We start from the raw sequence: 14,834 nt of genomic DNA, 5'->3' as shown, positions 1-14,834 counted from the left end.
AAGTAACGTTGCAAATTCAAAATATTATACAATTGATTTTTTTGCAGTGTTTAAAACGTAGTGTTCCACCCTCAGCTCTGTCGTTTGTTGTTAAACGTTAACCTTGATTCCTTTTCCGTTTTAGAGACTACAAGGAACATGGGGGACGCATCAAGGAGTCAGAGCCCCTACGACGCGACGACGTCGCATCGTCGTCACCCAGCCTCTCGAACTGGAGCTCTTCTTCGTCACGGTCAGTATAGCAATACGCTTTAATCGTCAGCATTCAAGAAGTAAACAGACTTCTGCTTTCTCAAGATGGGCATTTTATATTAACATTTTGTCAAGTTTTCAATTAGTGTATGTCATTTGTTTATTTAAAATTTTATTCCATTCATTGTTTTAATGTGTGGCTGAAGAAGGCCTAAATATTGGCCGAAGTAGGTAAGAAAGCTTTTAATCATTACCTTTCAAGTGTTTTTAATATACTGTACTCTTGCCCCTACACACTAATGCCACATTACAGGTGTAAGTAGACGTAACGAAATGTGTTGCGTTTATTCTGCACACGAATAATGAAAAATTAACATTTTCTTACCGAAATGTCTTCTCTGCGAACAAAAAGTATAATGTTTACCATTTAAAAAAGTACACATTAGTGAATAGATATATGTGCTAGTCCACCTCTGTGGTGTAGTGGTTAGTGTGATTAGGTGCCACCCCTGGAGGACCGGGTTCGATTCCCGGCTCTGCTACGAAGTTTGAAAAGTGGTACGAGGGCCGGAACGGGGTCCACTCAGCCTCGGGAGGTCAAATGAGCAGAGGTGGGTTCGATTCCCACCTCAGCCACCCTGGAAGTGGTTTTCCGTGGTTTCCCACTTCTCCTCCAAGAAAATGCCGGGATGGTACCTAACTTAAGGCCACGGCCACTTCCTTCCCTCTTCCTTGTCTATGCCTTCCAATCCTCCCCCCCCCCTTCCCACAAGGCCACTGTCCAGCATAGCAGGCGAGGCCGCATAGGCGCGGTACTGGTCATCCTTCCCAGTTGTATCCCCGACCCAAAGTCTCACACTGCCCTCGCAGGATTAAGAAAGAGAGAAAGAAATAAATCATTTATTATCGTCACTCTAATGGCCGCAGTAATGTACACACTGACTGTCCCACCGTAGATGCTCGCCTAGCAATTGAAAGGTTCATGGTTCGAATCCTACACGTACCAAATGTTTTGCATCGGCATGATGTGTTGATAAATAGGCACATGCCAGTGTGTGCCACATGCTGTTACTGATATAGTGCTCTGCACTGTCACACGGCTTCAGTAAATCGTCATGTTCTGCACGGATGAATACGTGGTGGTGATTATTGCTTTAAGACGAAATACAATTAGGAAACCATTCTGGGGAAAGCAAGTAAATTGCGTGTCAAGACATGACGTGTGTACCGTAACAGGAAAGGCGACATCCGACTTCAAAGACTTCAGACGTGTCCGAAATAACGTCTGATGAGAATGAGGAGGGAGTACATCAGCCAGCCGTCCGCTACATCAAGAGCTCCACAGATGGCATTTGTAATCTTGAATGAATTTCTGCTAGTGGCTACTAGGAAATGTAGAAAATGATAGAGCATTCCTGTCGAAAATCTTGTTCTCGGACGAATCTCGATTTCCCAATAATGGAACCATCAGCCGTCGAAGTTAAAGATGGCAAACATGAAATTCTAGGTGTAAGGCTCATCTGTAAAGATACAGTAATAGGCAACTTGATGTCTTTGGAGTGTACAGACCGGGAAAGGGTAGCGCTGTCACTGATTCAGAATTATTTGATAAGATAATAAGATAATAATAATAATAACGATATGGAAAGGAACCTGATTGTAGCGGGTAATCTCAATTTACCAAATGTCAATTGGGAAGATAATGCGAACGATAGGAAGCATGGCCTACAAATGGCAAATAAGTTAATATAGCAAGGATAGCTGATTCAGAAAGTGATGGAACCAACTAGAAGGAAGAACATTCTGGACGTGGTGCTGGAAAACCAGATGAGCTCTATTGAGAAACTGAAGTAATACATGGTATTAGTGATTACCAAGCTGTTTTTTTGTCGTAGTTAAAAATAAATGTGATAGAAAGGAAGGAATAAAAATTAGGTCTATTAGGCAGTATCATATGGCCGATAAAACAGACACGAGGTAGTTCTTAAAAAGTAACTATGATCGGTGGAGAACGGTAAATAAAAATGTAAACAGACTCTGGGATGGGTAAAGCAATTGTTGAGGAATGTGAAAACAGGTTTGTACCTTTAAAGGTGGTAAGGAATGGTAAAGATTCACTATATTATAACAGAGAAGTAAAGACACTAAGAAGGAGGTGCAGATTGGAAATATAACTTACTAGGTAATTGAATCTAGCAAAGAAGTCAGCTAAGGGCAACTTGATGGCAAGCATAATTGGCGGTCATACAAATTTAAGTGAAAAATGGAAGGGTATGTATAGGTACTTTAAGGCAGAAACAGGTTCGAAGAAGAACATTCCAGGAATCATTAATGAACAAGGCGAGTGTGTATGCGAGGATCTACAAAAGGCAGAAGTATTCAGTCAGGAGTATGTTATGATTGTTGCGTCCAAGGATAATGTCTAGATAGAGGAAGTGACTAATACTAAAGAAGTGTTAAAATTTACATATGATAACAATGGCATTTACAGTAGGATACAAATGTTGAAAACTAGAAAAGTAGCTCGAACTGATAAGATTTTGAGGGATACATTAAGACAATGGGTTGAGATATAGTACCATATCTGAAGTACTTATTTGATTATTATTTGCATGAAGGAGGTATAACAAATGGATGGAGAGTTGCTATAGTAGCCACTGTGTATAAAGGAAAGGGTGATAGACATAAAGCTAAAAATTACAGGTCAGTCAGATTGACATGCGTTGCATGGTAAGACCCCAAACAGTGTATGGTTCCAGTGCATGGGACCCTCACCAGGATTGCGTGATTCAAGAACTGGAAAAAATCCAAAGAAAAGCAGCTCGGTTTGTTCTGGGTGATGTCCGACATAAGAATAGCGTAACAAAAATGTTGCAAAGTTTAGGCTGGGAAGACTTGGGAGAAAGGAGACGAGCTGCTCGACTAAGTGGTATGTTTGAAGCTGTCAGTGGAGAGATGGTATGGAGTGACATCAGTAGACCAATAAGTTTGAGTGGCGTATTTAAAAGTAGGAAAGATCACAATATGAAGATAAAACTGCAATTCAAGAGGACAAATTGGGGCTAGTATTCGTTTATAGAAAGAGGAGTTAGGGACTGGAATAACCAAGGGAGATGTTCAATAAATTTCCAATTTGTTTGCAATCATTTAAGAAAAGGAAAATAACAGATAGGGAATCTGCCACCTGGGCGACTGGACTGTGTGATGTATCAACTGCCACTTCTGTAGAGGAAGGAGCTCCCACATCCAGGGAAGAGGGCCTGTTACTTGGCCCCACCAGGTCACCGATGACATTGGCCTTCTTCCTGTGGGGGCATTTGAAACAAATAGTTATTCAAGCGCCAGAAAATCCCCAGCCCCTCCGGCAACTCATCACCGAAACTTGTAGATCAATAACACCGGCTACTGTTCTTTATTGCGTTAACATTGCTGTCCTTTGAGAAAACCATAGAGACATTTACAGCGAGTGTCTGCCGTAATAACGAGGGGGCCTGCCATCAGAATGAAAACTTCTCCAACTCCATTTCCCTAACCCGATCCTCACGTGAGACTATCGTGCAACAGTAACACAACGTGTTCTCTGGCGAAGCACGAGCATTCTTGTTTTGTGGCTCAGTCAGGGGGTACTCCTGCGGGACAAAATTCTGGCACCTCGACGTCTCCAAAAACCATAAAAGTAGTTAGTGGGACGTAACTGGCCCTGGTAAATGACAGGAAACTACAATGTTCTCGTTTAAATGTAATTTGTACCTTTGTTGTCTGTACGCGCATGTGAAGTCTACCACTTTCATCACCTTGAGCCAGGAGCACTGAACTTCGCAGACTTAGTACACGCAGGGCACCGAAGAAGAGATGGAGGGGTCGTGGCGCAGACGGACCCCACTCCGGACAGGACATATTTTGACTTCTTTGGACACTCATGACTGTACGAAAAGTAATACTCTACGTTTCTGTAAACTCTGTTTATACGTTTGATGCAAAAAACAACAATCCTATAGGCTCAGAAAACTTCGTGTTAGTTACAGCGCCTCAACTTTCATTGTGGTTGGTGGATGCTGTGGTGTGATTTTCTTCAAATATTGTTACCAATTGGTTTACAATTCCCTCGTGACATATAGAGTAACTGCAGCTACATCATCGGCCCCTGCACTATTACGATACTATCGTTATGTTTTAGTGAGACTATTAGGTTAGTTGCTATACTAGAACGGTTTTGTTTTTTCATTTGCCATTAGGAGATAACTATTAATTCTTTTTCTGTAGGTTAGCCTCGTAGTTTCGCGGAAGCTGATGCTCCAAGAGGGGCCAGGGACTGGAAATAGTCGTGGTGGCGGCACGGCACTTCTGTTATGAGACATCTACTTTCTGTACGTTCGTATTTAAAAACATAATGTCATATTGCTTGAACTCCGGTTCAAATTTCCTCTCCCGTAGCGATTTTCTCCGTGTTTACGGTGGCGAGGTATCTTGTGTCAGGACGAAAAGGAGCGAGAGTATTCCAGCAGAAACTAAATTAGGCATGGTTCTTTTCCCGATTTTACGGCTGGATGCCATTCCTGACGCCTGCTGTGTGTGTGTGCTCTTTAACCAACAAGATCCAGTATCGAACACCGCTACTGTCTTCGTTATTGGATCTTACTATTACCGAGCTGTGATCTTACCATGTGGTGGTTTACCGCATTTTCACACCAGGCAAATGCTGGGATTGTATTTTGATTAAGGCCACGACTGTTACTTTCTTCCATCCCAGTGACTGTAACAGCTGTGACAGACTTGATGTTCTGGAAGGGTACGGCACGACAGAGCTTGCCATGTGGGTTAGAGTATTAATAGACCTGCCGGCCGTGTCTTGGCGGCCGAGCACAATATGACCAGAGTGGAATCCAACGAAACCTCAAAAGAAGGAAAATTGGCTTCGTTTGCCGAAACATTATGGAAAAACTGACATGTTACCAGGTCCCAGGAAAGGAAAAATAATTTTAGAGATTTCAGAATATCCCTCGTACAGTCAGTCATGTTATTATTATTATTATTATTATTATTATTATTATTATTATTATTATTATTATTATTATTATTATTATTATTATAAAGAGACAAAGTATACCTAGTACCAGCTAAAAGCGTGTAACAGACAGATAAAGAAGAAATCAATTCACCGCAGATGGTTTCTTACGACAGACGACTTTAAGGCAGAAAGTGCAGTGTTAGGTAGGTGGAATGTGTTGCAGAACTCAGCGATTCGTTTTCAGTATTGTGCTCCAAGCCCATGACTTCAATTTTCTTTAGGTTGCATGCTTGCTTGGAAATTTGGAATTGCAGTTTCATATGTTCCCTTCTTCTCACGATCGTACGAGTCGGAGCATGGAGATGGATGCTACTGTATTCCTCGTAGTAATGCAGCGATCGTTTCTTCACTCCAGTCCTTGTTATCGTGTACATGGTGATAGAAAATATTCTTTCTGCACTAACATTTTAATGATAATATGTTCCATCATGAGTTAAAAAAAGAAAAATGTTTGAATGAGTTTCTTTTTGGGAACTTAAAATTCCTCACTGTTTAAAAATAAAGATGTTTTTATTTTCAAAGTCTTCCTCCACTCGGAGGAATACACAAAAACTATTTTATTCAAAATTAAAACAATTAAAGTAAATTACGTCTCAGTGTGGCGAAGACCGCTTTCAGCCGCCAGCTCGTGCGGGGCTGTAGGCTTCAGGTGCCCTTGAACACCGTAGTGTCAAGAATGAACTCATTCAAAAACGTTAGGTTAAAAGGGATTCTCTCCTTGGCTTTGACAATATGAAAGTGACTGAGGTATGAGTGATACTAGTAATACCATTCCTTATGCAGCCAGTCCCTGTTATGAATGGTGTGAAAATGTCGCTCATAGGGTCGGTTGGTGCATGCATTTCAGTGGGCTTGCAGACTGATCTGTAATAGCAACAGCTGGCTCGGTGAGGAAAGCAACGGGAAACTACCTCACTCCTCATTTCCCTAGTACGCCTCTTCAGTGACGCCTAGGCTATTTATGACAGCTGTTGGCGGAGCTGCAGAGGGTCAAACCAGCCTTCGGGCTGAATACCCAATATACATCTGAGTATGAGACGGTGTATATAAACCACAGTTTGACGTCCCTACGAAGAAAGGTCCTTCATGTGGTTGGTCGGAGCGCGTTTCAAATCTTACTGTGGGGTATAATATATATCCTTTACTCATCATGTCCATCGTCCGGCTCCATGGCTAAATAGTTAGCGTGCTGGTCTTTGGTCACAGAGGTCCTGGGTTCGATTCCCGGTACGGGGACTGAATTTATCATCATAATTTCATCCCCACCACGACGCGCAGGTCAAAAGACCTGCACCAGGGCTTTCCTTCGAGTGCTGATGCACGCTCTGGACGACCTCATGTTGTGATGTGTGCTGTTTGCTCTAGCACCAGCTCTCAAATTCAGATTCTGAGATTCTTGGTCCCTGTTGTTCACAACCTCAGTTTTATCATTAACGTTTAGCTCAGTTAAGCAAATGTTAATTGCTTAATCTAGATTTCTAGTGGCTTCAGTACTGTATATTGGTTCCCCTCCCGTTTCATAATGTTGTAGCTGTTCATATTCTGAAGCAAGGTTTTCCAGCTTGCCCTAAAAACACCTAACACTTTGCACCATTTAGAATCCGGAGTGTCAGTAGGAAGGAATAAGATTTCATTTAGTGTACTCTTAACAAGTTTATCAGCATCTTCCAAAAGCACTGTGGTATTTTACCTGCGGGAACGCAGAGGAACTGGTAAATCAACGCAGGGCAAACTGAACAACTGAGAATTGAAAATTTCTTATCCTTATGAAGCCAGAGGCAGAATGATAACGAGGTGAGCTTCTTCTGAAGGAGTGTCTTTGCCTTCTTGAAATCTGCATAATTTACCCCTAAGTATTTGACGCATTGGTTCTTCGAAATATATTTTATCTCCGTACCTTCTTCAACTCGTTTATTTCTCCTCTATTCATATTAATAACTTTAAATTCTCTAGGGTTTACTGTTAGAACAAGTTCACGAAACCTATATAAAGTTAGTTTCGTCAGTTCTACTGCAGAATCTCAAGTTTTTCCTACAATAACTGTATCATTAATCATGGCAATGGCTGAGTACGGTAGTTAGTATGTGACTGTAGTGCTCCTCAATATTTTGTGATTTTGGTTGTACGTAGCTTGAATAACGAAGTTGTGGAGAACGCAAGTTATACCTTCTGAAAGTAATCGATTTCCAGCAGAAGAAAGACAGTGTTTTGTTCTATGTTGTTATGTAGTTTCTTTGCTTGAAGTTTTGAAGATGGTATTGAATTGTATTAATAAAATTGTGTTAAAGTAAATGATTTGTTATTGTATAGAACATTTGGCGACCGTGACAGGACTACAGGCAATTTCAACATCAATATAAATTAGAAGAACGATGAGCGAACGACGAGTATTACGCGGCGTGTTTACTCACGAAGTGAATAAGCTTGAAGAACTACTGAATCTTGCCGATTGTGGCCACGTGGAACTTCGTACCAGGTATGCTTCACTTGTGGAAAGATACGAGAAGTTAAAACTTATTGATGATGAAGTCTACAATGAACTGCTGCAAAGAGAAAACCTAGAAGACATCGTGCTTGAAACAGAGATCGACAATTGCAGTGAGTACGAACTGAAATTTTTTAAGGTTAGAGAGAAGGTGCAGGCTTTACAAGTTGCAGATCAAGCTGTTTTGGTAGTCAGTAGTAAGTGTTCACGTCCTTCCAACAGAGATTATTAAGACTACCAAAACTAGAGCTCAAAATGTTTGATGGGAATGTGAAAGGTTGGACTGGGTTTTGGGCGCAATTCACGAAAATACACGAAGATGGCAGCCTTAAAGATGAAGAAAAAATTGTTTATTTGATTCAATGTATCGAACCTGGTTCACCTGCTCAGAAACTGGTAGAAAACTTTCCACCTTCCAAGGAAAACTATAAAAAGGCTATAGATTGGTTGAAGTCTAGGTATAGAAAGGATGAGTTACTTATTGAATACTATGTTAGGGAACTTTTATCGTTTGTGTTAAAGAAAGACAGCTTAAGATCCATAGCTCAACTGTACGACAGTCTGGAAGGACAGTTGAGAGCGCTTGATTCTTTAGGAGTGACAAAGGAGAAATATGCAGCAATGTTATTTTCCCTTGTGGAGAGTGCCTTACCAGAGGTTATGTTTAAAACCTGGGACAGGTACCGTGTATCGAAAGAAACGTCTACCAAGGAACCTGACTATAGCTTGACAGAACTGTTAGCCTTCTTAAAGACTGAGGTTGAAGGGGATGAACGACTTAAGCCAAGGCAAGGTTCTTTTGAAGCTAATGAGAGGGTATATCGTGTAAAGCAAGATGATAAAATCAAGATTAAGAAGAGGGATGTGCCTTCAGCAGCTGCTTTAGTTTCAGTAGAGGATGTTTCGGTTAGTCAAGGAAATAAGAACAACAGAGAACAAGCATGCGTGTTTTGTAGCAGAACCACACGTCCTTCGCAAGACTGTGCTGCAGCTATTGATTGTTCTCTAGAGGCATGCCAAAAGATGTTAAAGAAAAAGGGAGCTTGTTTTACGTGTTTACGACAGGGACATATCAGTGCTAAATGTAAGATGTTCGTGAAGTGTCCGTTTTGCAGAGGGAAACATTACGCTTTGATGTGTGCGAAGACAGCCTCAGATGAACCTAAAGATGATTCATTCCAAATAGAGTTAGCATGATAGCAGGTAGTAACGAAAGACAAGTGACCTATCTGCAGACTTTAGTTGCTAAAGTAGTTGTTGGTGGATTCGCACACAGAGTGAGAGTTCTTTGTGACAGAGGATCGCAGAAAAGCTACATTAAGAAGTCTTGTGCTAAGAAATTAGAGTTGGAATGAACAGGAAAGGTAACCTAAGTCAAGAATTATTTGGAGGTAGAAAAACAGCACCTGTTTGCTTCGAGTCCTATCAAATGACTCTGTTGGGTATGAACGAGGAAAGGAGATGTGAGGTTACTGTGTTAGTTTGTGGTAGTGCTCCCCTAGTTGATGCTGACTTGTTTAATTTACTGAAGGATAAGGGAGTTGAACTTACTGATGTTAGACAGTGTGATGATAACAGTGCTAGTGACATACAGGTATTGTTAGGAGCTGATATCTGGGCTCAGATAATCACGCCAGACTTTGTGCACGTATACACGAATTTGGTGGCTGTGAGAACTTGTCTGGGGTGGACACTTACGGGCACCAACTGCCTCGTCTTACACTCTACTTACATTGACTCAGTCAATAAGGGTAGTGGATTTGTGGGAAATTGAAGCTATGTGTATAAAAGATCCTGGCGAACAGATCAAAAAGCAAGAGAGGAAACAACAGGTCAAGATGTTCTTCGATAAGACTGTGAAGAGAGAAGCAGCATCTGGACGCTACATTGTTAAACTACTTTGAATCGACGATTGTACTTCTCTGGAATCAAATCGTGAAGTTACTGAGAAACGATTGTTGAATACTTCAAGAAAGTTGCGAGGAATGCAGAAATTTCAGGATTATGATGAAGTGTTTCAAGAATAGGAAAATAAGGGGATCACTGAAGGCGTTGCAAACGAGGTTACGGATGGACCTACGTATTATCTGCCTTAACGAGCTGTGGTGAACGACAGTGGCACTACAAAGATTAGGCCAGTGTGTCATGCTTCCAACAAGGACAGGAATGGTAATTCTTTAAATAAGTGCCTCGAGCCTGGACCAAACTTCATTGACCTTGTTCCATCCGTACTCACCAATTTCCGATCCTACCCTATATGTCTAATTGCTGATGTAGAAAAGGCCTTCCCGCAGATTATAATTGATCCTGAATATAGAGATATGCTTCGTTTTTTTGGTGGGATAAGGGAAAGGTCGCCACTTTTAGACATCGCAGGGTGGTTTTTGGTGTCTGTTCCAGTCCCTTTTTAGTGGTTTCAATTCTGAACCACCTTCTGGATCGTGCCCCAACTCATTTGAAGGAAGTAGCTAATAAATTGAAACATGCATTTTATGTGGACAGCTCTCTTACGGAAGTTGTTTCAGAAGGAGAAATTGGCCCATTTATTTTAAAGGCACAAGAGTTGATGTCCTTCGCAGGTTTCAATTTGAGGGGATGGGTGAATTCCTCAGATTGTAATGTTGGCACAACTGAAAATGTCTTAGGACTTCGATGGTATTGTGACGTAGATGAACTTGGATGCAACTTCAGCCCAACTACAGGTTTGGTAACCCGAAGGGTGGTACTCTCCAGTGTGCAGAAAATATCTGATCCGGTTGGATTTTCGGCCCCAGTAACCCTTATACCGAAACTCATTCTACAGAAGACGTGGCAAAAGAAGTTAGGATGGGATGAGGTTTTACCAGAAGATATTTGTGAAGAATTCCATCAATGGAACCAGCAGCTACAATACCTACATGACTGCCGGATACCCAGAAGGATTTTCCTGAATGACAACAGCTCATTGCATGTATTTGTTGACGCCAGCAAACGGGCGTTCGGTTGTTGTATATTTCTGAGGACAGAAGATGAAAATGAAATCAAACTGAGCCTTCTGATGGCTAAATGTAGAGCGGCACCTCTCAAGGAACTAACACTATCTCGTCTCGAACTGATGGGTGCGCTCCTTGGAGTTAGGATGTCTCGGTTGAGACTGCAATGCCTATATCGGGATAATATACACACAGTGTTTTGGTCCGATTCAACAGTAGTCTTATCCTGGATAGAAAACAAAGGACATTGGTCTGTGTTTGTAGAGAATCGGGTACAGGAGATTCCCAAGTACAGTAAGGCTGATTCATGGAGGCGCGTTCCGGGCAGTCTCAACCCAGCAGACCCGCTGTCTAGAGGATGTTCACCTGCACAGCTTTGGAGATCCAGAGGGTGGGAAGGCCCCTCTTGGCTTAAAAGTAAAGAGAAAGAATGCATGTCTAACTGTCCTGAACCAGTATTGGAAGAAGTCAACAGGGAAAGAAGGAAAACAGTTGTAACTGCCAAGATCACTGTTGTGAGAACGATCTTACTGCAACTAAGTTCACGATTCTATGGATACACTAAAATCGTTAGGACTATTGGTTGGATTTTGAGATCCAGACAGTGTAATCATAGGCATCATATATCTAAAGAAACTGGTAGCGAAGAATTTCTCTATGCTGAGAGGAAGCTGTTATTCCTTATCCTCTTTATGAAGAAGAAAGAAAGGAGCAATTGAAGAATCTGCAGGTGTTCACAGATAATGAAAGAATTCTTGGCATGAAATCAAGAGTTATTGATTCTGACGACACACCGGAACTGAAAAGGGGAATGACTTCAAGACTCACTGTGGTTTTCAGGTGCGGCAGCAATCAACGAAGATGTTAGCAGTAGTGACTCCAGGAGTGAATTTAAGACTCGCTGTGGTAGAGCCGTTCGATCAGTCAAGAAACTAGACTTATAGTGGCTCACATCTATGAGTGCATTGTAAGGGTACACTTTTCTGTTGTCGATGTGTTGCAAAACTTCTTTTGCAAGGTGGGAGAATGTGGAGAACGCAAGTTATATATTCTGAGAGTAATCGATTTGTTTTGTTCTATGTTGTTATGTAGTTTCCTTGCTTGCAGTTTTGAAGATCTTGTTGAATTGTATAGAACAGAAGTGAAACTGTTTGCCGCTAACTGATGTGCGTATTACATTTTTATTAGTGATGTATTAAATTTAAGTTATTTGAGGAAGTATCTGTGCATGTAAACATTGAGGTGAAGTGCTACCATCTTGAATATATTTCCAAAGAGTAGTGAAGAGCAGTGTTACCGTCAATCAAGACCGACTCCAATCCTCAGATCATAATATTACAAGAAACATGGCGGCTGGAGTAGCCGGATTGCTGGGATTGGCTAACGCGAAAATATCACGTACACAGGCGGTAATTTAACATTACAAATGTAACATCAGAGGGAAAACCTCTGTTGCACGTATAAAAATACGTCGGTAGCCGCTACCCATCACATATAATCAACTAGATGTACATACATTTTACTACAATAAATGGGCAACCCCAAAATAAGAAAGGAACAGCAAGCTGATTATTTAGAAATTTCACTTAGTCAAATAACACTGTCTCTTCAATTTCACTTCACGGGATAATGGGAAAAGATTACAAAACTAGTTAAATAATTTTATAACATCATTTTGAACATTTAAACATATTATGGTGTAAAATTTCTCAATTTGTTCCTATGCATGAGAGCTATGAAAGCATAACTTTTGCTCTGCGGGAATCAAACATTTTAACAAGAATATTAAAAAGCAGAGTGAATTGGTGAGGATGTGGGGCTGGAATATTCCTGGAATGAATCAAGCTAATGTTTGAAGGTGAATGGAGGTAATCAAGCCAGCCAAGAGAAATGGGTGCAAATGCTACAGGACAATAAATGAATGTAAAATATGCTTTACGCCTACCTTATTTACCGCTGAGTTTTAATGCCTTACGTTTGTTCACTTTAACTCCAAGTTCCTCAGTAATTTTCCTTTTATGTTCCTGGTTCTTAAGTTTCTTTGCTAGTTCCATGGACACATTTTTATCATGCAGCTCTTTTGAATAGTTATTAACAAATATGTTAGCAAACACTTTCACACATTTCTTGACAATTTTTATCAAAGTCACACAACAACTGCATTCATCACTTACATTGCTTATATTGCTCTCTATAAACTGTATCCCTAATGTAATCACAGCATCCCTCTGTTTTTCCAACTTTAAAAATGCAGGTTCAAACCTGCTGCTAATGAGTACCTGAACAAGTCTATAAATGTCACAACATCAAAAGAGATGAAGGACACTTCAATCCACTCCTGTTGAGTTCACTGAAGTAAGATAGAAGATCCTCCTTGTCACAATTGATGATTAAATCGTCTTCAGATTGTAATACTTGCTTACACTGTGTGCACTTTCCACTTTTCTCTAACTTTAACAAAACCTTCATGCTCGTGTAACTTGCAATACATACAATTATTTTTAGCGTCTGAAGAGAAATCGACACTAAAGGTGTTTCATCCAAGGCAGACTGGAATTTGTCCAAGTTCTTAACTACTTTTTCTTGGCTGAAAGTAACTGTCAGATCCTTGAGAGTAAATTCCCCCAACTTTGCGGAATGAAGTTTTAACAAACTTGAGTCTTCGTTCAGATTCTGGCACTTGTTCTACTGAGACATTATATGTGCAGCCATTTAACCTTCTGTATGCTCCGAATCTGCCCTCTAAACTGTCTGTCTGTAGCTTACCTGTCAGAATGTAGGGCCATTTATATTTTTTGAAAATATATCTGAATAACTGAACAACTGCAGTCAATGTGTGTGTAAAAGCTAAGACTGTTTCATTACTAAGTTTACCCTCATTGTGTGAAGTGCTGGTATGCCATATATCAACATATTTCTTAATAGTTTCTAGAAAGACAAGCTTAGCATCACCAGGGCCATTAATCCGGCTAGTATCATAATTTTGTGTGTATTTTGCTTCCATTGGGCGCTGAACATTAGAAATTGTCCACCACTTAGAAACTAATTTTAAAAACTGGACAGTCCCCTCAGAAATTGTGACACCCTCACTTTTAATCATATCCAATGCCACTGTGTTTATGGTATCAAATATACTCATAGCAAGAGCAACATTCTGTCTCTCTACAGCGATGGGATACAGTGCCTTTCTTGATAAGTTTGGAGCCAGTTTTAATATCATATTTTTTCAGAATGGAACAGGTCTCTAATATCAGATAACTTTGCCTCAACATCTGTGTACTGAAAAGTAGATTGGTTTGCAGTAGAATGTAGTATGCTTTCTATTTTTGGAAATATCTGCTCAGTGTTAGGAATGACAAAATTTTGACTGGGTTGATTTAACCAATTGTTTCTTAGACATTTCAGCAAATGTACAATGTACCGAAAGAATTAGCTGGGTTTGCAATGCAGGAGTTTAGAGTACCACCACCCAAAAGCTCAAACATCTTGGTTAACTGATATCAAGCAGACTACATCAAATTGAAGCTCGTCCATGAAGGTTAAGACATCAATAGTTAGAGTCAATAGAGTTTTTGCATTCATGTTTCAAAAAGGAAAAGACCTATTACATCTTTATTGTCTGAATGTAAAGAGTACAACATGAAAGCCTGAATGGTAGTGGCAGAGTCTCCTCCTCGGCTATTTTCAGCCATTCATATTATTTTCCCTGCTTTATAACTGAGTTTGGAACTGACATAGATCTCATCCAGCAAAATAGGGACAACTTTCTGATCATCATTCAGGAGCTTACTTTCTTCTCTTAAAAATTACTTTTGCAAAGGGCCTATACCAGAACTGTTTGGACCTATTTTGGACAAGAATTTTCTCATATAAACATGGTGAGGTAGTGTCATTATGTTTGTTATTCTCAAAGATTGATAAGCCCCTGCATGTGAGTAAGAAATACTTGCAGCCCATATTAAAAGATCTGCTGAATATTTAATTTGACAAGAAAGAGCAAGTTCCAACTGTTCTAATGCAAACTTTATCTTTTCAGCCCTCTCTACATTCATATCAGCATCGAGTAGCAAGCCCTCCTTTGTAACATTTATCAGTGAAGTTACTCTTTCAGAGAGAG

General features: G+C 40.4%; 1 protein-coding gene across 3 annotated transcripts in view; it reads left to right on the top strand.

The window, feature by feature from the left end:
* LOC136879210 (uncharacterized) overlaps nt 1-14,834 on the top strand; it is a 1,250,431-nt gene that overhangs the window by 204,984 nt on the left and 1,030,613 nt on the right. For all 3 annotated transcript variants that reach the window (XM_067153008.2, XM_067153007.2, XM_068228965.1), the window contains one exon: nt 125-232. In XM_067153008.2, the coding sequence (XP_067009109.2) occupies nt 125-232 (108 nt within the window). The remainder of the gene's footprint in view (nt 1-124; nt 233-14,834) is intronic.

The sequence above is a fragment of the Anabrus simplex genome, chromosome 8 (genome assembly GCF_040414725.1).
Source record: "Anabrus simplex isolate iqAnaSimp1 chromosome 8, ASM4041472v1, whole genome shotgun sequence".
Lineage (NCBI taxonomy): Eukaryota > Metazoa > Arthropoda > Insecta > Orthoptera > Tettigoniidae > Anabrus > Anabrus simplex.
The sequence above is the reverse complement of the archived record's forward strand: the minus strand, read 5'-3'. Positions and strand labels throughout refer to the sequence as shown.